This window comes from Aquarana catesbeiana, linkage group LG12 (genome assembly GCF_042186555.1).
Source record: "Aquarana catesbeiana isolate 2022-GZ linkage group LG12, ASM4218655v1, whole genome shotgun sequence".
NCBI classification, from domain to species: Eukaryota; Metazoa; Chordata; class Amphibia; order Anura; family Ranidae; genus Aquarana; species Aquarana catesbeiana.
Window position 1 is genome coordinate 182,573,110 of NC_133335.1, and position 24,218 is coordinate 182,597,327.

Here is a 24,218-nt window from a genome sequence, read left to right on the forward strand (position 1 = left end):
CAAACAGCTACACTTGGCATAGAAATCTACATGCTATTTTCCTAAAAGATAACTATATAATATATCCTTTAGATTGTAAGCTCCACAAGCAGGGCCCCCTGTCCCTTCTGTATTGAACTGTATTGTAATTGTACTGTCCCCTCTCTACATTGTAAAGCGCTGCGCAAACTGTTGACACTATATATATTCTGTATTATAATAATAATAATAATCATAAGCTTAAAGTGAAAATGAGCCAAATGTTTTTATTATGCTAGGATAGAATAGGGAATGTTGAACCCCAGTCAGGGTTGTTATCTGTGTTTTCATTGGAGAGTCTTCCTTTGTGGTGACACAGACAGTGGGAGCAAATCCCTCCCTGAAGTAAGCGTAAATCCCCTATCAGACACTTTTCAATTAGACAGATGGGCCCACTGGAAGATTTGCAATCATCTTTTGTTATATAGACAGCTGTAAAATATTGGATGTCATTTCACTGTCCACATGACAATGGCTACCAGTTCAAATACAGAGGTTGCATCTTCCCCAGTGGGGGCACAGATTGCAAAAAAAAAAAAAACAACTGACAATGATTATGTTTTATTTTACATAAAATGTTTTGGCTTTAGTTACACTTTGAGCTGTCTATGAATAAACACATATTATTTCTGTTTTTGCATTATCTCCATTACCTCTTCAGCATGTCATAGTTGACAATGAATGAAATGGGCATGGACACAGGTCTTCAGGCACAAATTAAGACTTGGGACCTGGTTTAGGAGAACAGCAAAAAAATATTTTTGGTTATATCTAACCAAATATTGGAGATTAATCTGCAGGACTGCAATTATGTGCTTTTCTGTTCAGTAGATTTTTGTTGTGTTTTCTTTTTTTTCAAAAAGGTAAGGAGCAGGAGTGAGTAGTAAGGGATGTAGGTTGGGCTGGAGGGGTTTGGTTGCTCATTGGTGGGGTGGAGGCTGTCATCCCCATGGGCTCAGGTTGTAGAGTAAGTAATCATTTTCACAGGTAGCTGAGGCTTGAGGGACTCAGAGTGGGGAGCAAGGGTTCCCATGTTTTGAGAAATTTGGGCTGAGAGTCAGTAATAACGCTGGATTGTTTCTCAATAATTAAAAACATATTCATGCATTCTTTCAGTTCTTGAAGATTTACTCTTTTATTCTTTTAAAATTTTGTGATTTTCATGTTCATAGGATCCTTCTGTGGCTGAGGCCCCAATGAAGCTAGAATTAAAGGTTTCCACTGCCCCCCGCTTTACCATAAAGCCGGCTGGAACAAGTGTCTCAGTCAACGCCATCTTAAACATTTACCTGATTCCACCAGACCAGCCCCCTGTGCAGCTGAGCAGCATGACCATGGTATGTGATAATGCTTAGCTTCAATATTGTTGCTGCTAACCAATTAGGGAAAACTCCAATTTATGTTCATAAAAAGAGAATACATTAACGGTACATGAGCCACATTGTGTTTTAAAAGCAACAAATAATTTGTTATATTTTGTCTTTATTCGTTCTTCATGTTTATATTTGCCATCTGTAGCTAACAGGTGGCTCCAAGCTGGAGTGATATCTAGGCACAAGCTCTTTCTACTACAATGATGTAAATAGACCTGAATAGACAGGGACATTAGATTACACAGGCTGCTAAATGACTCAGAGGAAACACACAGCCTGTCTCTCTCTCTCTCTCTCTCTCTCTCTCTCTCTCTCTCTCTCTCTCTCTCTCTCCCTAAAGCAGGGACAGGGTCATTTGGTTTAGCCAGTTATATGCAGGCTGCCACAAAGAGTACAAGCAGTGTTGGCCTTTCTTATTAAAAAAAAAAAAGCACACCTTGCTAACTGGGTGACATGATATACCGGTAATTAGTCTTCGATTCCAATCTTTTTATTACATTTTTATGTATTTAACAAAACAGAGCCTCCATGGGGAGTGGGGAAAGTAGACACTTGGGTACAGATTCTCTTCAATGGGTAACCAATATAGGGGACAATCAATGGCTTCCCTAGGGGGGGGGCAGAGGGGGCCCTGACCCCCCCCCCCCCAACATTATGCTGTGCCCCACCATGTGCCCCCCAATAAAATTTTTTTTTTTTTTTTTACAAAAAATCAATGTCTAAGAGGGAGAGAGTCCCCAGTCAGCTCCTGCGGGTGATTCCTCCCCCCTCTCTCTGCTTGCTGACACTGCATAATGCGAGCGCTCACACAACCACGGCCGCCCAATCTGCTCCTTCCCCTGCATCCTCATTGGCAGGGAGAAGAGCGAGTTGCAGGAAGGACTCCACCAGGACTCTCAGTTACTGAAAAAACAGACTGATTTCTCCCATCCTTAGGACAGGAGAACCAGCCTGTAAATTCCAAGAGATGCCAGAGCAGAGCAGTCAATAGCAGGGGCAGGACAGCAAGAGGAGGCTGGGAAACCCCACAGTGGCAGAACACCAGGGCCCGGAGGCAAGACAACCTTTGCAACCTCTATCTATCTATCTATCTCTATATATATCTATCTCTCTCTCTCTCTCTATATATATCTATATATATATATATATATATATATATATATATATATATATATATATATGCATTTTATAGTTGCCCCCCTACTTTTGTCCTTGTCCCCCCCATGTGCCCCCCCTAAATATGAAAGCTGGAGATGCCACTGGGGACAATAAGACAGCGCATACGATAAAGGTAAAAAAGGAGAAATACCATTACATCTCAACAATTGCTAGAATGCTAGAGGTTCTAATGAGGGCATCGCCCATATTCAACATTCTCGCCTGCTGTCTTACTTGCACCAAGTGCCTAAAAGAAAGCAAATTACCATCAAGTAGAAATTTTACTTGGGCATCCAAAGGAAAGAAGAAGGAGACAGGGCAAGGGAGAGACAAGAAGAAGTATAGAGAGAAAGGAAGGAAATAGAAAGGATGTGATCAAGATCCCCAGGTCGCACAAGACTCTCTCCATGTACCGCATTTAAGGCTTCTAGGTCTTATCAAACTTTGACTGGGTTTTATTGAGGTTTCACCGACTGGGAACCACCGACTGGCAGCTAGATAGAATGCATTAAGATAAAAAAAACCTTCTGCCTTTAGAACCCCTTTAAATTCTTTCAGTTACTAGATTGTTATTTGTCAAATACCCAACAAATCTAGAGTTTCACCTCAACTATATTTAACTAATGGCACGTAGTATCTTTACAGTATGAGACTTAAGCAGGCCATAGGTGGATTGAAATTCAGCCATTTTAGCAGAAACCGACCAAATTTCCATCCGCCTATGGGCAGACTGGTTGTACTGAAGTTGTTTTCAGTACAACCAGCCTGTCGGGTTTCTTTTGCCAGCAGTGATCATTGTATTCTGATGGTGGGGAAGGCTTCTTGCCGGCAGAACACAATAGTGCTACGGGAGGGTTTCCCCCATCAACACAGTCAACTCATGGTTGAAGGGAAGAAAACTGCATAATGTATGGCCCAACTCCTTCTGAATACATATATTTATTAAAGTGTTCTTTCCTCTTTTCCTAATTTTTGCAAGCATTAAGGTAGTTTTAAAAGATAGAACACATTCAATATTTTTAATTCCCTAGTGTATGAGAATAACATTTAAAAAATGTAATTCAGTATGCCTAATGTAGTCTAAACTAGAGTAGATATAAAGCCAATCAATAACATTTAATATAAGCTTTAATATGTTAATGTAATTTTGTAAGTTGTTCTCAGTATTTTTAAAGAAACCATATTCATAAACAAAACCCAAAAAACTGTCAATCTTGCCATGAAGGTCCTCTGTTTAGGCACATCCTGTGAACAAATAAAAATTATCTCTCGATTGTGCTGCTGCATTGTCACCCTGTGACATGTTCTTGGCCAATGCTGGAGTGCGTGCATATACTGTAGATATGGAGTGGCTGAAAGGGGCTAGAGGAGATCAGCAGCGCTGGCATGCAAAAATGGTGCAAAGAACTAAGAAAGTTTTTTGTTTAAAAGAAAGGCAATTGTTTATGATACATAGTGCTTTAGGAAACAAAATGTCACCAGTTGAGGTTTAATATTGTTTAATTCACCACTGTCTGTCCGTCTCCAGGAATCCCGTCTTAACGCTAAGGTGACTCTGAAGAAGACTACATTACAAGTTCATCTGGACCTTAAGCGGTAACGTAACTAAAACTCCTTTCTCCTTACCGGTCATGTGTATTGCTCTGAAGGGCCTGCCCAGTGTGTGTGGGACTATGCGTTTTTGTGCTACTGCAAATGCAATGCAACACACTTATGCCCCGTACACACGGTCAGATTTTCCAATGGAAAATGTCCGATCGGAGCGTGTTGTCGGAAATTCCGACCGTGTGTGGGCTCCATCGGACATTTTCCATCGGATTTTCCAACACACAAAGTTGGAGAGCAGGAGATAAAATTTTCCGACAACAAAGTCAGATCGCGTCAATTCTGACCGTGTGTGGCCTGTTCCGACACACAAAGTGCCACGCATGCTTAGAAGAAATTCCGACACGGAACAGCTCGGTCTGGTAAACTTAGCGTTCACAATGGATACAGCACTTTCGTCACGCTGCAATGTTAAAAATGGTTTAATACAGCGCACTCTCTTCTTCTTTATAATGTGACAAGAATTGAGTAGTTTTGCTGCTCATATTCACACACACTTCTCACAAACTTATATCTTTACTATTTATCGGGATTCCCTCAATATATTTTGATTTGTCACATCTGACAACATTATTTTTTTTTTGGTTTTTAAGTCCGATTATTTTTTTTTAGGCTTATTTTTTGTTTTTGGGATTTTTATTTGTACTCCTGAAAATTTTTGTGTGTGTTTTTTGTGTCAAGTTACCACACCATTGATATGTTGTTCTATTTAATCTGTAGAAGATTGTTTAGTGGTGTTGTTCCTTGTTAATTTCACATTTTATGTTTGAAATGTACCTGAATCGTCACCAACAAACTGTCCTTTTTGGATGAAAACACACATAGGAGAGGATCATTTTCCAAAAAATAACTTTTATTAAGGGCTCACAACTAAACAAAGAGGGAGGCAACGCTGGAGAAACTGCAGAAATGGGTGAAGCCTTGGACCCCCAGGGCACACATCAATTATTTTCAAGGAAAATTGGTGGCCTGAGGAGTCCTTATCTAAGGGAGTGCAGTCTGGTCCAGAAGTCCCAGAGATCCGGAAAGCAGCAGATGACATCTGTGTCCCCAGGCTGTGGTCATACGAGAGACTGCAGCTTTTGTCAGACCAGACTGAACCCAGGTCATCACTCTCTTGTCTTCCTTCCACGCTTCCTTCCACGCGGTGGCTCTGGTGGTGGAGTTGTGGCAGCAGGAGGAGGAGGAGGAGGAGGATGGTCCAACTCAATCAGGTCGGTCTTGGGTGTTAGTTCCCCACTCACCCCCTTACTTAGGACTTTATAAAGAAGGTCCTCACACAGCTTGCGTTGACCCTCCTGCATGCCCTGCAGTTTTGTGGCAGCCATGCAGGCAAAGGCCTTTTCAGGAGTGGGTAAGGCTCGGAAGGGACGCAGAAGCCTCCTGAATGAGCCTGAGCGCTGAATCCTGCATGGGAGTCGTCTTCCTCGCTCTTTTATATGGAAGGCGGAGGGGAGGAACCTGCGATTCAGTCAGGCTGCGACTGGTCCCAGGCTTCTCCTGGCTGACACTTAGCCCCGCCTCCTCCTGGCTGCCACTAATCCCAGCCTCCTCCTGACTGCCACATTCCACAACCTCCTCCTGGTCTTCCTGTGTATGAAAAAGGGACATAGTTTTATTTTTTTATTCATCAATCACACACAATTGTCACCTCCTCACTGTTGCAAATTGAATGTTAACAAATATAACAGACTATCCTTCTGAGCCCAGCAGTTTTCTTTCTTGCCCCAATTTTGGGTGCCCACTACTGTCTAGTGATATGTAAAACACTTTTTTCAATCAGCAATTAGTGATCAATAATAACATCTAGTAAACATCATTTAGTTATTGACCAGAAATCTGTAGAAGAATGCTATACCTTACTCCAGCTGGGCTCCTCCACTTCTTCCTGGCTGGAATGCCCAGGTTGGACATCAGAAGCCTCAGCTGGGGTGGAAGGAAGAGTGGAAGGAAGAGTAGAGAGGGATTCCCTGACTTCAGTGTGGTCTGACAGAAAGCAAAGTCTCTCATAGTACCACAGCCTGGGGACATAAATGTCATCTGCTGCAGCTCCGGACCTCTGGGAATCCGTGACCTTCTTGCGCTCCCTAAGATAAGTGCTCCTCAGGCCACCAATTTTGTTTTTTAAATAGGGGATGGTTGCTGTGGGGACCACCGGCTTCACCAACTCCAGCAGTGTCTCCAGCGCTGCCTGCCTCTTTTGTTTATTATTATAATGGGGGTGTCTCACCTGCCACAGACAGGGCAGCTCCCTGTATTTGTCTATGAACAGGGGGAGGAAATTGTGGTCATTGAAGCCATCCATTTTCTCTGCAAGACACAACACAAGACAAACCCTAATGTCAGGCCAAACTCTCCTAATCTTGTTACAATATAGGCTTCCATTTCGAAGCAGTATAGGCCCAAGTTTAGATCTTACCTTCGTTATCACGATCGGCGCTTTCGATGCTCCTTCCTCCGCTCACAGATCGTACGTAATACGCACGCGTGTTACGCTTTATACACACTGCGCATGCATGTAACTCCGCCCGCCCCTGACGTTCTTTCTAGTCTATTCCCCGCCCCTTTTCGTTCGGCGCAGTGGGGGAAGAGCACATGGCGGAGACACAGCAGGTGCGTGCTAATTATAGCAACGAGGAGGAGGAGGAGGAAAGCCCGGAGCCTGAAATGTCTGGATCCAGAAGGAGATTTAAGGCCTCAACTATGTCCTTTGGGGAGATGTTGGAGATGGTGGACATCCTGAAGAGGGCCGACTATGAGGGGAAGTATGGACCTTACCCCAACCCCAATGGTCGAAAGGCCAAGATCATGGCGAAAGTGGTGAAGAGTCTGCACCGGCATTTCGGGGTACGACGATCGAAAGATCAGCTCAGGAAGTGGTGGTCGGACCTGAAATTAAGAGAACATGAGAAGTACAGAAAGATCCGGAGAGTGCTGCAAAAACGTAAGTAGTTGTCCTGTGTTCCTATTCTTTATGTTTATTACGTTCGTGCTGCTCCATGTGCTTTTCTTACAAGTCTACATTTTACATGGCAAATTTCATGTTCATGGGTACATTATTCGTTCGTATCAAACATTTTTCTTTCGGCCTATAAAACACCATTGTTTAGGCCATATGCATTTGGCCACAATTTTTACGCCCTACTTGTCATAAACTATTTTGGTTGTGTAGATGGCTTTGTTACTAGAATGAAATGCAAAATAGATTCTGTGTAAGGAGAGGACACTCAGCAGCTGTTTTCACATCTAGACACTGGAGCACTAGTGTGGGACACAAGAACACCCTTTTTATTAGGGGGCCCACACAGGTGCTCCAGTGTATACTATAGGGGGGGCTACATCTGTGAAGCTTGTACCAAACAGGTAAAGTATTGAAGCCTGACAAAGGACACTGAAAATGCCACATTTTGGAACTCTGCCAAAATAGACAATTGTACCCCACTTCCAAGCAATGTTTTCTAATTATAGTTCTGCCATCAAATCACTGTGTGCTAAGTATAGCATTTTTTTTTGACATAGGGGAGAAAAGACTCTGAGGACACCCTTCATCCAAGGAGAACACAGACCCCCCACCTCTGGAAGAAGGGGAAATCCCACCAACACAAGGAGGGCAGGAGGAAGAAGACGTGGTGGAACTAGTCACCACAACAGGTGAGTGTCTGCGACCACAGGCTCAGGTAAGAGATGTATGATGGCATTTTTTTTTATACCTTTTTTTTGGGTTTCTCTCTTTTTAGGTGATCATGATGTTGTGGATACAGATCCTTTCACATCAGAAAGTGCCCAGATCCTGATCGGGGAGATCATGGGGTGTAATTTAGAATTAGAAAAACTCAATAAAAACATCAATGATGTTATTCAAAAAAATAAAAACATCATTGATGTTTTGGGGCGAATTTAAAACCCCTCCAAATCACTTTGTTTTTTTGTGTGCTCCAATGTTCACAATGTTTGAAAGATTTGTCGAAAAGCCTAATTTGGAGGATGCACACAGTGTGCCAACATGTGCTATCTGCCATCACGGGAGATCAATGGACGTGTTTTGGGGGTGCAACCCCTTCCTCAATAATAAAGTAGCTGAGAGGAAGGGGTTGCTCCCCCAAAACACGTCCCTTGATCCCCCGTGATGGCAGCTAGCACATGTTGACATTGGGAAATTTGTGTGCATCTTCCAAATTTGGCTTTTCCTGGGGTGACTTCACCCCATCTGAACGCAATATCAAACACAGTTCCTAAATACTCATGTCTGATATTGCCTTCAAGTTCTACCAAATGTGAACTTTGTAAGTTCAAGATTTGTGTCTTTCTTGTTGGTTTTACACATGCCTGTTTTAGCTTAAATGGACATTTATCTGTTTGATAATGCCACCCCAAAAATTTTTATACCACAAACATGTTGTTTTGTTAGAAAAAACTTTTCTAAATGCACATGTGATTGTGCAGGTATTAAAGAGATTGTTAATGAAGAATGTGTGGATTATTGTGTCAATGCTAAAACACTTTGTTGGTGATGTCATTGCTGTTTTCTGTGAAAATGGGGGTTATTTCCTAAGGGCAAATCCTCTTTGCACTACAAGTGCAGTTTCACTGCACTTGCAGTGCAAAGTGTCTTTGCCTTTAGTAAATAACACCCAACAGTGCTTTGTATAAAAGGTTACACAATCACGCCATTTTCTGGACTCAACACATTTCTGCCACGGTCAGCTAAAACAAACACAAGCAGTAAATGTCCACAAAGATTTTCTTTTTTTTGCTTTTTTATTTGATAAAGGCTTCACAAATTTGCTGGCATATTGATGGCCCCCCTACCCGCAAAGAACTCCAGGTATCGTAACCGGACATCACGGGCACTCAGGGAGGGCAAGCCAGGACGGCCACTTTCAAGCGTCATCAGTGTTGTTTCATGGATCATTCCGGCCTCAGGCCCAACTGAGCCAGCATAGTTGGTGGAATGTTTGCATAAAAAGTAATGGAGAATACAGCACGCCGTAATTATATGATTAAGTTTATACTCCGCCATATGGATGGGTGTCAGAAATAGGCGGAACCGGCTGGCCAGGATTCCAAATGTGTTCTCCACCACTCTTCTGGCTCTGGCCAGCCGGTAATTAAAAACCCTCTTTTCCGGGGTGAGGGTCCTCATAGGGAATGGTCGCATAAGATATTCCCCCAGCGCAAACGCTTCATCAGCAACGAACACGAATGGGAGTCCTTCCACATTGTCCTCTGGAGGTGGCAAGTCTAATGCCGCGTACACACGGTCGGACTTTTCGTCTACAAAAGTCCGACAGCCTGTCCGACAGACTTCCGGCGGACTTTCGGCGGACTTGCAGCAGACTTTCTAACGAACGGACTTGCCTACACACGACCACACAAAAGTCCGACGGATTCGTACGTGATGACGTACACCGGACTAAAATAAGGAAGTTCATAGCCAGTAGCCAATAGCTGCCCTAGCATGGGTTTTTGTCCGTCGGACTAGCACACAGACGAGCGGATTTCGGGGTCCGTCGTACTTACGACGTAAAGATTTGAAGCATGTTTCAAATCTAAAGTCCGTCGGATTTGAGGCTGAAAAAGTCTGCTGAAAGTCCGGAGAAGCCCACACACGATCGGATTACCAGCCAGCTTTAGTCCGTCGGCGTCCGTTGGACTTTTGTAGATGAAAAGTCCGACCGTGTGTACGCGGCATAAGATGCCATTCTGGAGATGCCTGAAGAACTCCATCTGGGCGATGACTCCACCATCGGACATCCGGCCATTCTTCCCCACATCCTCAAACAAGAAGTTGTAATTAGCCGACACCACCGCCAACATCACAATACTATTGAACCCCTTATAGTTGAAATAGTATGACCCCGAGTTGGGTGGTGGGATGATGTGGACGTGTTTCCCATCAATTGCCCCTCCGCAGTTAGGAAAGTCCCACCGCTCGGCAAAGTGGCAGGCCACAGTCTGCCATTCCTGTGGTGTGGAAGGAAACCGTTGAGGAAAACAAAAATAAATTAATATTTTTGCACATAAACCAGGCAAGCAGATTAGACACAAACATTCTTGGCCAACCTCCAGATAGCATTTATTAAGGGGAATTTAACAACACCAAAGTATAAGGTACACCTATCATATTCCCCCTCCCCACCCCTCTCATGGGCCATTTATAACATTATAGGGGGTGTGGAAATCTTGGACAGGTAACCCTCTCCACTTCATTGAGAGATGAATGCCTAAATACAGGGTATTACTTGGAACAGCCCCTCCTTAGTTACACTATTGGCAGCCCACTGGACAGGTAAGAAGTGTCATAATACAAAGATATAAATACACACTGTACACATTTCAGCACATTTGGACATTCTGCTATTACCTATCAAGATAATAATAGGATATAAAAACTTTAAACAGTACCATTTGAAAGTATACAGGCAGACCCTTGCACTGCATGCTTTGGGGAATTCATCCATAAATCTGACCACAAAAGAGATGGGCGTAGTGTGTATGGGTTTGGCAAAGTCAGCAGATAGATGATTGAGGATAGATAGAGAATTGGTATCAGCTGACTTAGCAGTTGGGGGAGGGAGGGTTACTAAAAATGATTTGGGGACACCACAAAAAAAAGCCTCTGGCACTCTGCCTGAATTTAAAGCACAAATCACATTTCTAAACATTTTAGGGGGTGTTTGGGGTAAAGCACTACTATGGAGCTGACAAAATACATTGTTAAGTGACTACATGAGGTGAATATAGGGCAGGAGACCATGCTGGGGAGGTTATTGAAGGCCAATCTGTATGAAGGACCTAAAAAATTAATTACATAAAAATCCAGCATGAATGAGGACAAAGGGGACATTCACAGCATATTACAATCATCCTAATTAGGGAATGAGGAACAAAATACAATATATTATCAATCATTCAATACAATAAAATGTGATATTAAAGGATAAAAATCTTACCTTCATATACTCCTTCTGCAGGACCTGTATGATGGCAGAACAGGTCTCTGGGATAATGATTAGTATATATAAAAAAGTGCTGCGCTTAGGATAAAGTGTAAGGTATGCAGCCCCCCTAAAGGAGCTTCCCTAAGGAGACTCCGCAAAATGTATAGATTGTGTAATGGGGTATGGCGCTCCCTGCAGGGGCTGCAGGATTCTGTGAGTGGGGACCCGAGAGGGGGAGCACAATAAGTCACCATTATCATCTTAAAGCACCGTTGTCACGGTTCGTTTGGAAATCATTTGAATATCGGATTTGAAGATTTTGATCACCACATGGACTATAATTATTTATTATTTATTACTTATTACCAAATCATTGTTGTACACATTATCTACCACTAAATTGTCATTGCACACACTTGCACTTATCTGAGTAAGAATGCACTTGGAAGTCCATGTGATATAAGGGAAAATTACTGATTTAGCACATTTGAAATTGGGAATATATATATTATTTATTTATTTATTTATTTATTTTTATTTTTTTTTTGTCACATGTATGAATTATGTATTGCTTCATCTGAAGACTGCATCGTTGCACATTAGGTTCTTCACTTTATTGGGTTGATGGTACTCCGTACCACTAATAGGGGTATAGCTGGAGTAAATAATTGGTTCCAGTCACAAGGAACCCTGCAACAGAAAACCCTTTCCCCCAACACTCTAATACCCCATTATCCTAAAGGGAGCGCCATACCCCATTACACAATCTATACACTCTGGGATAATGATCCCCAGTGCCTGGGGGGAGATGCCTGTCGAGAACTTGAGGTCCTGCAGGCTTCTCCCCGTCGCCAAGTACCGCAGGGTAGCGACCAGCCTCTGCTCTGCAGTGATGGCTTGCCTCATGCAGGTATCCTGCCTGCTGATATAGGGGGTGAGCGAAGCCAGCAGACGGTGAAATACGGGGTCCGTCATCCTGAGAAAGTTCCTGAAATCATCAGGATTATTCTCACGGATCTCACGGAGCAAAGGCATATGACAGAACTGGTCACGCTGAAGCAACCAATTCTTGGTCCATGAACTCCTCCCCACCCTGTTCATGGACTGGACTTGTGTCAAGGTCAGGACCCCAACACCAAACCCCCGCACAGCACGAACTCTACGAGGAGTACGCATACGCAACATGGCTAGAAAACGGTCGGCTGCTCAGAATGAAGTAACAGAACGCACTGAAGAACAGCAAGGCCTGTGAAGAGCGACCTGAAAAACAGTAACGAATGCACAAGAACACAATGTCTACTTAAAGTCACGCTGAACTTGCTTGCACGCACTGAAGAGCAGATACAAACCCACAAGCACAAACTGAACGGCAGAAAACTATCTGAAAACCACGAGTCTGAAAAAGCGCAAATCGTCTGTCACCAAACTTTTACTAACACGAGATTAGCAAAAGGAGCCCAAAGGGTGCCGCGCTTGGTTCTGAACTGGCCTTTTCTAGTCTCGTTGTACGTGGTGTACGTGACCGCGTGGTTGGCGATTGGAAATTCCGACAACTTTGTGCGACCGTGTGTACGCAAAACAAGTTTGAGCCAACATCCGTCTGAAAAAATCCTAGGATTTTGTTGTCGGAATGTCCGAACAAAGTCCAACCGTGTTTACGGGGCATTACTGTGGTAAAAAGAAACAAAGGAAAAAATTTAAATGATAAAGAATACATAAAAATTGTAAAATTAATCCCACACGTGAATATCGTCCTCAGTGAGTATTTGAAAGTTTCCTCTCCACCAGCATGCAGACACACTATGCACTCACCAGACTTAATTGACCCCTATTATAGGGAGTCAAATTACGCATATGGGAAAATCCAAGATGTCATACATGAGGTCACAGGAATGAATTCAAACAGCTGCTGTCATCCATTCATTATATACATAGATAGCGTACTCAAAGCTCCAGTGTTGCCATATAGAGAGGGAGAAGAAAGAACACTCTCATGGTGCAGTATTTCAAATCATTTATTTAAAAAAGAAGGTTATTGTGAGGCTAGCAGCAGATAACAGGTAACAGTTCAAATGTGCTGATTATGCAAAGAGTTCAATGAACAAGAGCACATACCATGAGCAGATCTAAACAGAGCAGGTCAGCTGGAACTTGTAGTTCACCGCTGTGGATGAAGGTAGATGTTGGCTGGACCTTGTAGTTCACCGCTGCAGATGAAGGTAGATGTTGGCTGAACCTTGTAGTTCACCACTGAAGATGAAGGTCGAGGTTGGCTGGGCCGCCAAGTAGTAATGCTGAGTCTGGCAGTACAGTAGAATCAGGCAAAGCGTAGTCTAGGCAAGCTGGGTCATACACAGGTAGATCAAAGTCCAAATGGTACAGAATCAGAAGCGAGCAAGCAGGGTCAGAAACTAGCACTAGTCATACCTGAAATACACAGAACAGATATCAGCTGGGTTATGAAGTAGCACACAAAGGTAACAAATCTATCACAAGCACTGATTGTATGCTGATACAGGGGATTTAAAGGTGAGCTGGCCAATCACTGTTGTTTCCCAGGCAAAGGCAGTGTCAGGTGAGTTTTGCTGGGTCTTAAAGAGATCCTAGTACTGACAGTTATATTGCACTTAGATCAAAGAAGAAAGGGATCAGCATGTATTGTATAGGAATCACTGGTTTGCGCTCCTCCTGCGTTCCAGCTGACCGGAAATGACGTATCTCATTGGTGTTTGAGATACATAATTTCCAGTCAGCTGGAACGGAGGTGAAGTGCAAACCGGCGATTCCTATACAATACATGCTGATCCCTATCTTCTTTGATGTAGGTGCAATATAACCTTCTTTTTTAAATAAATGATTTGAAATACTGCACCATGAGAGTATTCTTTCCTCTCCCCCTCTATATGGCAACACTGGAGCTTTGAATATGCTACTATCTATCTATCTATCTATCTATCTATCTATCTATCTATCTATCTATCTATGTATATATATTGAATGGATGACAGTAGCAGTTTAAATTCATTCCTGTGACCTCATGTATGACATCTTGGATTTTCCCATATGCGTAATTTGACTCCCTGTAATAGGGGTCACTTACGTCTGGTGAGTGCATAGTGTGTCTCCATGCTGGTGGAGAGGAACCTTTCCTATACACACTGAGGATGTTGTTCACGTGTGAGATTTATACATGGACTTCACAATTTATATGTTTTTTTATAATTTAAATGAAGATGTATTTATTTATTTGTTTATTCACTATGTTAATATGTAATATATGATATAAGAGCAAGGTTTCTTTGTTTATTTTCACATCATAGGTGTTTTTACACTTTCCAACATGCAGCTCTTTATTGTAGTTTATTGGTTTTTGGTTTAAATGTCTCTTTTACAGCACATTCAACTGTGTTGCAAATTATACAATTGACAATGTTGCATCGAGCTTAAGATTTACTGTGTAGTTCAGTCCTGAGGATCATTAAACTTATTATTTTGAGTATTTTTTTTTTAAATTATATATATTAAATCTATGTAATTTATGTTTAGTGGCACTTTAACCTACTTTCTTTTTGTACATGTTAGGAAAAACGTACATACTTTGTTTCTGTATTAAGTGCATTTATTATCCTTCATAGATTCAGAATATATTCCAACAAGTCAGCACTGGAATCCTTGGCGGTGAGTATATTACTACTGTATCTGTTATTTCCAGATGCATTTAAAGTAGTAAATGTATTTAATTTAAAATATTTCTACCACAGCTTATACCTTTGCAAGGTCCTCTGAAGACCCTTTTGCAGCTCACTGTGATGCCTGTCCTTAATGGTAAGTTGAATAAGTTATTTATGGAGTTTATAAATGATAGAAAACTGGGAGGTAGTGAAAAAACAGAAATTGTGATACACTTTATGCCCAAAGTATGAGTTCAGGTATTTCCAGTGAGCAAGGATAATGTTAATTCTATTGCATAAGTACCAAGACTTTTTAGACAACTGCGAACTTCCAACCTTGTTGCCACTTTTGTATTCCTGTATGACTGTGCATTTGTGCACAAAGTCATAAAGACTTGGTTTGCTTAGGTGTAGAGAAAAGTGGCAAGCATAAAGCCCTAAACCCAACCATATTGAGCATCTTGGGGATGAGTTGAATTGGGAGCCAGGTCTTCTCCTCAAACATCAGTGCCTGACCTCACAAATGCTCTTTTGGCTATGAAATATTCCAGTCTATTCACATGGTACATTGGGACATAATATAATGCTGTCACCGCTCTTAAACCATAGCCTACTAGCTCTGCTTAAGGAAACAAATTTCAGCTGTTAGGTTAAATAGGTGCAGCACAATCATACAGCAGAATACAGCATACATTTTCTCTCTGAAAGCAAAAATTACACAGGCTTAAGTAAGCTAGAGTCCCACTAGAGTGCCCAGGCCTGGTATTTGTCTTTTTTGATACAAAACAAAGAGCTGAATTGTGGAAGGTCGGGTCAGTGTCATACTGTATGTGCCACATACCCAGAAGTACTGATTTTTAGTTAAGGTCTCAGGTAGAGCAGGGAAGGTAAGTACAAATAATTTATGAAGCCTGCTGTTTAGCAGACCTGTTATTTTGCCTACTATAAGCAAAGTACAGAACTAGAAAGGTCTCCCCACCAAAATGAGAAAAGGTGTCTCTGCCACATGTGGGCACATTTCTCCTCTCTATCTAGCTGCATGTCAACCACCATTCCAGATGGTCACTAATGCTTCTTCGGGTAGGATCATTCAAATGGCAGCTGAAGCTTACACGTTTGGTCCACTCTCTAAATTAACATTTTATCTTTGGTGTTGAGCACTGCCGCAGCAAACTGTTCTTAGAGAGATGCTAAACAAGTCTCCATTGCAACCAAATGCCAGCTATTTACCCATTAAAACCCCTGCAACAATGTGCTCATAGTCATATCAGCCCAGTGCAGCATACACAAATAAGAACACACTAAGAACAAAGAGATGAGGTGGAGGTACAGAAAAGGAAACCACCCTGAGGGGAAGGGACTGGTAGCCATGTATGAAGGAGATACCTCTTTAAATTGACACAAGGTTTTTACAAGAAACAAAAAATTCTACCTACCTATTTATCTATGTTCCACAGAAAGAACAAAGCGGGGGGTCAGCATCCCACTTCCTGAAGGGTTGGATTTCACCAGGGAAACAACTACACATCATGCTGTAAGTTGCCAATATTCCACACATGATTTAATCTTACATGTTGGTGTCTTTACTAAGAACAAGAGGTGTGATGTTGCTACCTATGTTTTATGCAGGGTTTCATTCTTATTGGTGGAGATCTACACTTCTCCAAGAGTTTGCGTGAGGTCATCAATAAATACCGTCCTGAGACAACACCTCTTCCTGAAACCACCCAAAGCGCCAATGAGGCTGTCTGAGATCCAGCATACCCAAGTCTCTCTGGAGACCATAGAATGAGTTTACTCTAAGATTTAGCTCGGTGAGAGCATATCAGAAATCTAAGGCACCTTTGAGGTAGCCAACAATTCAAAGTGATTCATCCAGAACCATTCAGTAGTCTAAAGGAAGGCCCATGGATCATGTTAGACTATCAAACACATTGTATGAGGGCAACTGGAGGAATCTTATGTCTGATTTTAGAATACCAGCGCACATATTTGTTTTTATCCAACAAGAGACATTTATTGATATGACATAATTATTATAAAAACCAGTAACATATTTGAAGGACTTTACCATCATTGAGAAAAGCAAATTGTTTAACATTTATGATCAATAACACTATGTATAACTAACAGATAACATTCAGAATAACAGAGAGGTCTGGTTTAACAAAGATTTGTGTAGTGTCTCATCGATTGGGGTGATCTAGAGGGGTTTGCATTGATGAAGTGATGTAATATGGTGAAAGCTGCTTCACGTCTGTCTGTTGGTACCACATGACCAGCTTCTTGTAGACAAAGAAAATGAAAATTAACAAAGGATAAGTGCACTGTCAAACAACATGCACATATCCTTTTTATCTCCTCCCGACTGATCTACAATATCCTAGCCTACCCAGATACTAGGGTAGGCTAGGATATTTGCCTCCATCCCATAGCCATGGTCTGGCCTTTAGTGTAACTTTAGATAACATGTACTAAAGTGCTTCCCAAAAAGAGACCTACATCCACTGCTGTGCGCTGTGATTGCACCTGCCAGACTCCATGTCACTTCTGAGTCTAGTAGTGATATAAAGGCAAGTGGGAGGAACTATTAGGGTAGTGAATTGCTTTAGGATAAAGATGTAACCCAACTTAAGTGTACAGTTCTAATACTGGCCACACACAAGCAATTTTTTAGGCAAATTCAACCTGCTTGAAATTGCAAAAATGGCCAAATAAATTAAGGTAGCTAACTAGCCAACTACTGTATGTCAGCTGAGGTTTAGAGAAATATTCCAAGTGGTTTTAACCATAACCAGCTCTATCCAAATAAAACAAAATTGCTTTTGATATACAGTACCTTAAAGCAAACTTCCAGAATGTGTGGGGGATAATCAAATTAGTCACACAATGTCATATACAAAGGCAGATTTGGTCATCATCAATTTTATATCATTCTTGTTATGTCAGTTGATATGACTAGATGGTGAAGTCTAATTTAATCAACATAAGCAGAGATAGATTTATACTCCCTGTCTAACTAAGTCAGTTGTCATTTGCTACCCTTACTGCCCCAGTCGATTAGCTAGCCTTGGTATCACACTGATAAGATCCAACACCAAAGCGACACAAGGCACACCAAGTGGGAAGGAGAGACTCGGCTTGCCCACTCTGCGCTGTGCAGCTAAATAAAACAATAGTGTAGACCATCAGCCTACATTGCTAGTAATTTGGTTCTAGTACAGCAAAACAAAACAAAATCAAGAAAAGCCATCTCTACAGAGACATCAACAAAAAGGACCCAGTCAGGTTGCACTGGCAGGCATGTTGGCACTGCGTTTTAGCGAATAATCTTTTTGGCCTATGAGCTACGTGTATACAGTATACTGATCATTTATAACATTGTGACCACCCACCTAATATTGAGTAGGTCCCCCTTTTTCCACCAAAACTGCCCTGACCCATTAAAGCATGGACTCCACTAGACCACTGAAGGTATGCTGTGGAAAATGACACCAAGCAGCAGATCCTTTAAGCCTCTGCTGGCTTGCCTTCTTCCCACAGGGAAGGGCCAGACTGGCCTACTGGGATAGCGGGAAATTTCCCGGTAGGCCGGCAAAGCCGCCTGCCCTGGGGCTGCTTTGAGGGCAGCGGCGCCTGTAAAAAATATGGCTGCGGGCCAGTGCCAACATGTCAACTACACATCCGCTGTTCCGGAGCCGAAGCCCGTACACACTCGGCCATTTTCGGGCGGGCACATGCGCAGTGATGTAATGGTGTCGGGCGGCGCCATTTTTAAATGTAAGGCAGCAGTGGCACTCGTCTCGGTGAGGTCTCGGTGGTGGCACGTGCCTCTCATCACAGCCGGGACCCCTCCACAGCCTCTGACCACCTCCTGTTATTACTTTCCTGTACCATGTCCACAGCCTCTGACATCTCCTCCTGTACTATGTCCACAGCCTCTGACATCTTCTCCTGTACAATGTCTGCAGCCTCTGACATCTCCTGTACAATGTCTGCAGCCTCTGACATCTCCTGTACCATGTCCACAGCCTCTGACATCTCCTGTACCATGTCTGCACAGCCTCTGACATTTCCTGTAACATGTCCGCACAGCCTAGCACTACCCCCTGTACCAAGTCCGCACAGCCTATGACCACCTCCTATACCATGTCCGGACAGCCTATGACCACCTCTTGTACCATGTCCGCACAGTCTATGGCCACCTCCTGTACCATGTCCGCACAGTCTATGACCACCTCCTGTACCATGTCCACACAGCCTATGACCACCTCCTGTACCATGTCCGCAGCCTCTGACATTTCCTGTACCATGTCCGCACAGCCTATAACCACCTCCTATACCATGTCCGCATAGCCTATGATCACCTCCTGTACATGTCCGCACTGCCTATGACCACCTCCTATACCATGTCCGCACAGCCTGTGACCACCTCCTGTACCATGTCTGCACAGCCCCTGACACCTCCTGTACCATGTCCGCACAGCCTATCACCACCTCCTGTACCATGTCCGCACAGCCTATGACCACCTCCTGTACCATGTCTGCAGCCTCTGACATCTCCTCTACCATGTCCGCAAAGCCTCTGACATCTCCTGTACCATGTCCGGACAGCCTATGACCACCTCTTGTACCCACACAGTCTATGACCACCTCCTGTACCATGTCCACACAGCCTATGACCACCTCCTGTACCATGTCCTCAGCCTCAGACATCTCCTGTACCATGTCCACACAGCCTATGACCACCTCCTATACCATGTCTGCACCGCCTATGACCACCTTCAATACCATGTCCGCACAGCCTGTGACCACTTCCTGTACCTTGTCTGCACAGCCTATGACCACCTCCTGTAGCATGTCTGCAGCCTTTGACATCTCCTGTACCATGTCCGCGCAGCCTATGACCACCTCCTGTACCATGTCCGCACAGCCTATGACCACCTCCTGTACAATGTCTGCACAGCTTATGACCACCTCCTGTACCATGTCCGCACAGCCTATGACCACCTCCTATACCATGTCTGCACAGCCTCTGACATTTCCTGTACCATGTCCGCACAGCCTCTGACATCTCCTATACCAGTGTTTCTCAACTCCAGTCCTCAAGACGCCCCAACAGGTCATGTTTTCAGGATTTCCCTCAGGTGATTACTAAGACAGTGAAACTGATCAAATCACCTGTGCAAAATAATGGAAAGCCTGAAAACATGACCTGTTGGGGCGCCTTGAGGACTGGAGTTGAGAAACACTGTCCTATACCATGTCCGCAGCTTCTTACATCTCCTGGATCATGTCCGCAGCCTCTGACCATCTGCTGTACCAAGTCCACACAGCCTCTGGCATCTCCTGTACCATGTCCACAGCCTCTGACATCTCCTACACCAGTGTTTCTCAACTCCACTTCTCAAGGCGTCCCAACAGGTCATGTTTTCAGGATTTCCCTCAGATTACTAAGGCAGTGATACTGATCAAATCACCTGTGCAAAATAATGGGAGGCCTGAAAACATGACCTGTTGGGGCGCCTTGAGGACTGGAGTTGAGAAACACTGTCCTATACCATGTCCGCAGCCTCTGACATCTCCTGTATCATGTTCGGAGCCTCTGACCATCTCCTATACCATGTCCGCAGCCTCTAACCATCTTTTGTATCATGACCACAACCTCTTACCAAATGTGTGCACAGCCTATGACCCCTCCTGTACCATGTCCGCACAGCCTATGACCACCTCCTGTACCATGCCCGCACAGCCTATGACCACCTCCTGTACCATGTCCGCACAGCCTCTGACATCTCCTGTACCATGTACGCACAGCCTCTGACATCTCCTGTATCATGTCCACAGCCTCTGACATCTCCTATACCATGTCCGCAGCCTCTGATATCTCCTGTATCATGTCCGCAGCCTCTGACCATTTCCTGTACTATGTCCACAACCTCTGACCATCTCCTGTACCATATCTGCAGCCTCTAACCATCTTTTGTATCATGTCCGCTACCTCTGACCATCTCTTTTCTTTTATCATATCTGCAGTCTCTGAGGGGGAGTCGGGAGATAGATATATATACAGTGGGGACGGAAAGTATTCAGACCCCCTTAAATTTTTCACTCTTTGTTATATTGCAGCCATTTGCTAAAATCATTTAAGTTTCTTTTTTTTCCTCATTAACATACACACAGCACCCCATATTGACAGAAAAACACAGAATTGTTGACATTTTTGCAGATTTATTAAAAAAGAAAAACTGAAATATCACATGGTCCTAAGTATTTTTAAGTGGGTCTGAATACTTTCTGTCCCCACTGTGTGTGTATATATATATATATATATATATATATATATATATATATATATATATATATATATATATATATATATATATCTATCTATCTATCTATATCTATATATATAGATATAGATATAGATATAGATATCTATATCTATATATATAGATAGATAGATATATATATCTATCTATATATATATAATCTATATATATCTATATATATAGATATATATATCTATATATATATAGATAGATATATAGATATATATATCTATATATCTATATATATATATATATATATATATATATATATATATATAGATAGATCTATATATCTATAGATATATAGATATATATGTACTGTATATATAAAGCCCTATGTACTTTCATATCTGTCTTATCTATATATAATATACTCTTCAAATGTGCTTTAAAATGCATGGTTTTCTCTTTTACGAACAAGAAAATGATGACGTTATGCTGTTGGGCTGGTATAATAATGCTATGGGGCTGGTATGAAAATATTTCCAGGGCTGGTTTTTATTCCCAGTCCAGCCACAGTGCATCCTGGTGCCATCTCTTCTCCAGGTAAGCCACAAACATGCACCCAGCCATCAACATGATATAAATGTGATTTATCAGACCACCACCTTCTTCCATTGCTCCATGACCAGTGTCCATTGTCAGAGCTTATGGCTGTGGACACAGATCAGCATGGGCACCCTGACCAGTCTGCGACTACACAGCCACATATACAACAAACTGCAATGCACTGTGTGTTTTGACACCTTTTCAATCTGAACCAACATTTACTTTTTCAGCAATTTGAGATCAAGCAGCTCTTCTATTGGATTGGACTACATGGACCAACCTTTGCTTCCCACATGCATCACTGAGCCTTGGCCACACATGACAATGTCTCCGGTTTGCCAGTTGTCCTTCGTTGGACCACTTTTGGTAGGTCCTGACCACTGCAGAACACATGTCCGAACATGTCTGAGCTGATCCCTGATTCTAAGCATAGTATGTTAATCACTTCTGTGCTGCTGAAAATTTGTACGGTTGTTTCAGGTGTATAAGCACTGGCACAAAAGTATTCCAGCATCAGTAAACTCAACGTGAACAAATAAATACAAGCAATATGCTGAATATTATATGGCATATGATGTTTTAGGTCAGCAATAATAACATCCATAAAACAAAACTGAATGGTTTATCCTAACGCCTAAACCTACTATCCAATGTTCAACATACATACTGAACCTCAACCTAACCCCTAGCTCTTAAATTAAGCCCTAGCCCTTCCACTAACTATTGGCCCTCAATCTTACCCCAATGCTTAACTCTAACAATAACATCACTGGTATTATTTTTGCAAAGAAAGGTAACTTGCAAAAAATCAAAAATATGCTATATTAAATTTGCTACAACATAGATAATGCCATGAAACTGGTGTCTACAAATTAAATAAAATCTCTACACTGGATATAATGGATCTACTCCCTGCACTGCGTATTGAAAGCATAGGTAGAACACCATCTACCAGAACCAAGGATGTAAAGTTCTACATTACTGAATAAATAAATAAATGTGTAAAGTTATTTACTGTACATCTCTAGCATCCCCTCCACATTTAAATGGGATACATGTATTTGTTCAAAGGGGTGCACAAACCACTTAATACCAAGTATGGTAAGTTGCAAGCCATGTCTGTATCTCCACTGTATACAAATGGTAGCCTTGGAAAGAAAGAGGCCGACAGCATTTCTTATGAAACAGAAACACATACAAGTGTATACATAAAAAAGTGAGCAATGCAGAGCATGTAACCTATACAGGCGTTGCCTATAAGGCAAAGGGCAATGTGCAGAATATACAGTAGTTTAAACAATGAATCAATGAATCAATCAACCAACCAATCAGAAATTGTTTTAAATTGGTTAATCTGATTCCTGGTGCCTATAGTCTAGACATAATTTTTATACTTTATACTGCCCTATTAAATAAGATTTATTATTATTAAGCATACAGGCTGTTAATAAACAATTTACTAACAATGGGCTACATATTATTGCTGGGATATCAGGAACACTTTAATATTTTACAAAGAAGGCTTGTCTAAGGGCCGTTTACACTAGAATGCTGTGCGAGAAGCCTGCATTCTGTGTCGGTTTCCAGCAACACATTCAAATCGCACTGCACTTGTGATACTGTGCAATTCACATGCAGTTCCTAGTGTGAATGGGCCCTAAAGGGAAGGAACATTTTTTTCAATAAAGAGGGGCTTCAAAGGCCACAGAGATACATTCTCTGTCTCTTCCAAAAATTGTGTTGTTTTTAATGGTCTGTCAGGTACCGCAATATCTTCCCATACAAAATGTAAGCATCAGGATAGGAATATCATTTGCTAAATCAAATAATAAAGTATGTTTCTCATATGAAAACGGGTCACTGAAAAATGTCCTGAAGTATAAGTGTAGTTTTAAATAAAAAATAAAATATATATGTTTCCCATGCATGTCAAGTGGTTTTAAAGGCTCAAAGTTTTTTACCTTCATGTCTTTAACTCCTTCAGATCCGTGCTATAGCCGAATAATGGCTACAGCGCGGATCTGCTTTGCCGGGAGGGCGTCAATTGACGCCCCCCCCTTTGCAAAATGGCCGCGCTCCCCTGCAGGGTGCGCGCGGTTTGCTCTGTGATCACCCGAGTCATTGAGACTCGGGTGATCACAGATCGGAGTAAGGGGTTGATCCCGACCCCTTACCACATAAACAGAGAATCGGTAATCATTTTTTTCTTCTCACTCTGATCTCCTGTTGAAGGGACATTGGTCCCGAGCAGGGAGAGGCGAAGCCACCTCATATGTGCCCACAGTGCCCACAAATCAGTGCCCACAATGCCCACCAATCAGTGCCCACAGTGCCCACCAATCAGTGCCCACAAGTACATCAGTGCCACCTATCAATGCCCACCAGTGCCACCTATCAATGCCCACCAGTGGTGCCTCATCAGTGCCACCTAGCAGTGCTGCCTATCAGTGTCGCCTACCAGTGCCGATCAGTGCCCATCACTGCCACCCATCAGTGCCCATCACTGCCACCCATCAGTGCCACCAATTAGTGCCCTTCAGTGCCACCTATCAATGCCCTTCAGTGCCGCCC

The 24,218-nt window shown here is 42.6% G+C and overlaps 1 protein-coding gene across 2 annotated transcripts in view; it reads left to right on the plus strand.

The window, feature by feature from the left end:
- PLTP (phospholipid transfer protein) overlaps positions 1-16,937 on the plus strand; it is a 113,041-nt gene extending 96,104 nt beyond the window's left edge. For both annotated transcript variants that reach the window (XM_073606268.1, XM_073606269.1), the window contains 6 exons: positions 1,191-1,355; positions 4,078-4,145; positions 14,731-14,773; positions 14,857-14,920; positions 16,224-16,300; positions 16,396-16,937. In XM_073606268.1, the coding sequence (XP_073462369.1) occupies positions 1,191-1,355; positions 4,078-4,145; positions 14,731-14,773; positions 14,857-14,920; positions 16,224-16,300; positions 16,396-16,518 (540 nt within the window). In that variant the 3' untranslated portion in view covers positions 16,519-16,937. The remainder of the gene's footprint in view (positions 1-1,190; positions 1,356-4,077; positions 4,146-14,730; positions 14,774-14,856; positions 14,921-16,223; positions 16,301-16,395) is intronic.
- The last annotated feature ends 7,281 nt before the right edge of the window (positions 16,938-24,218 follow it).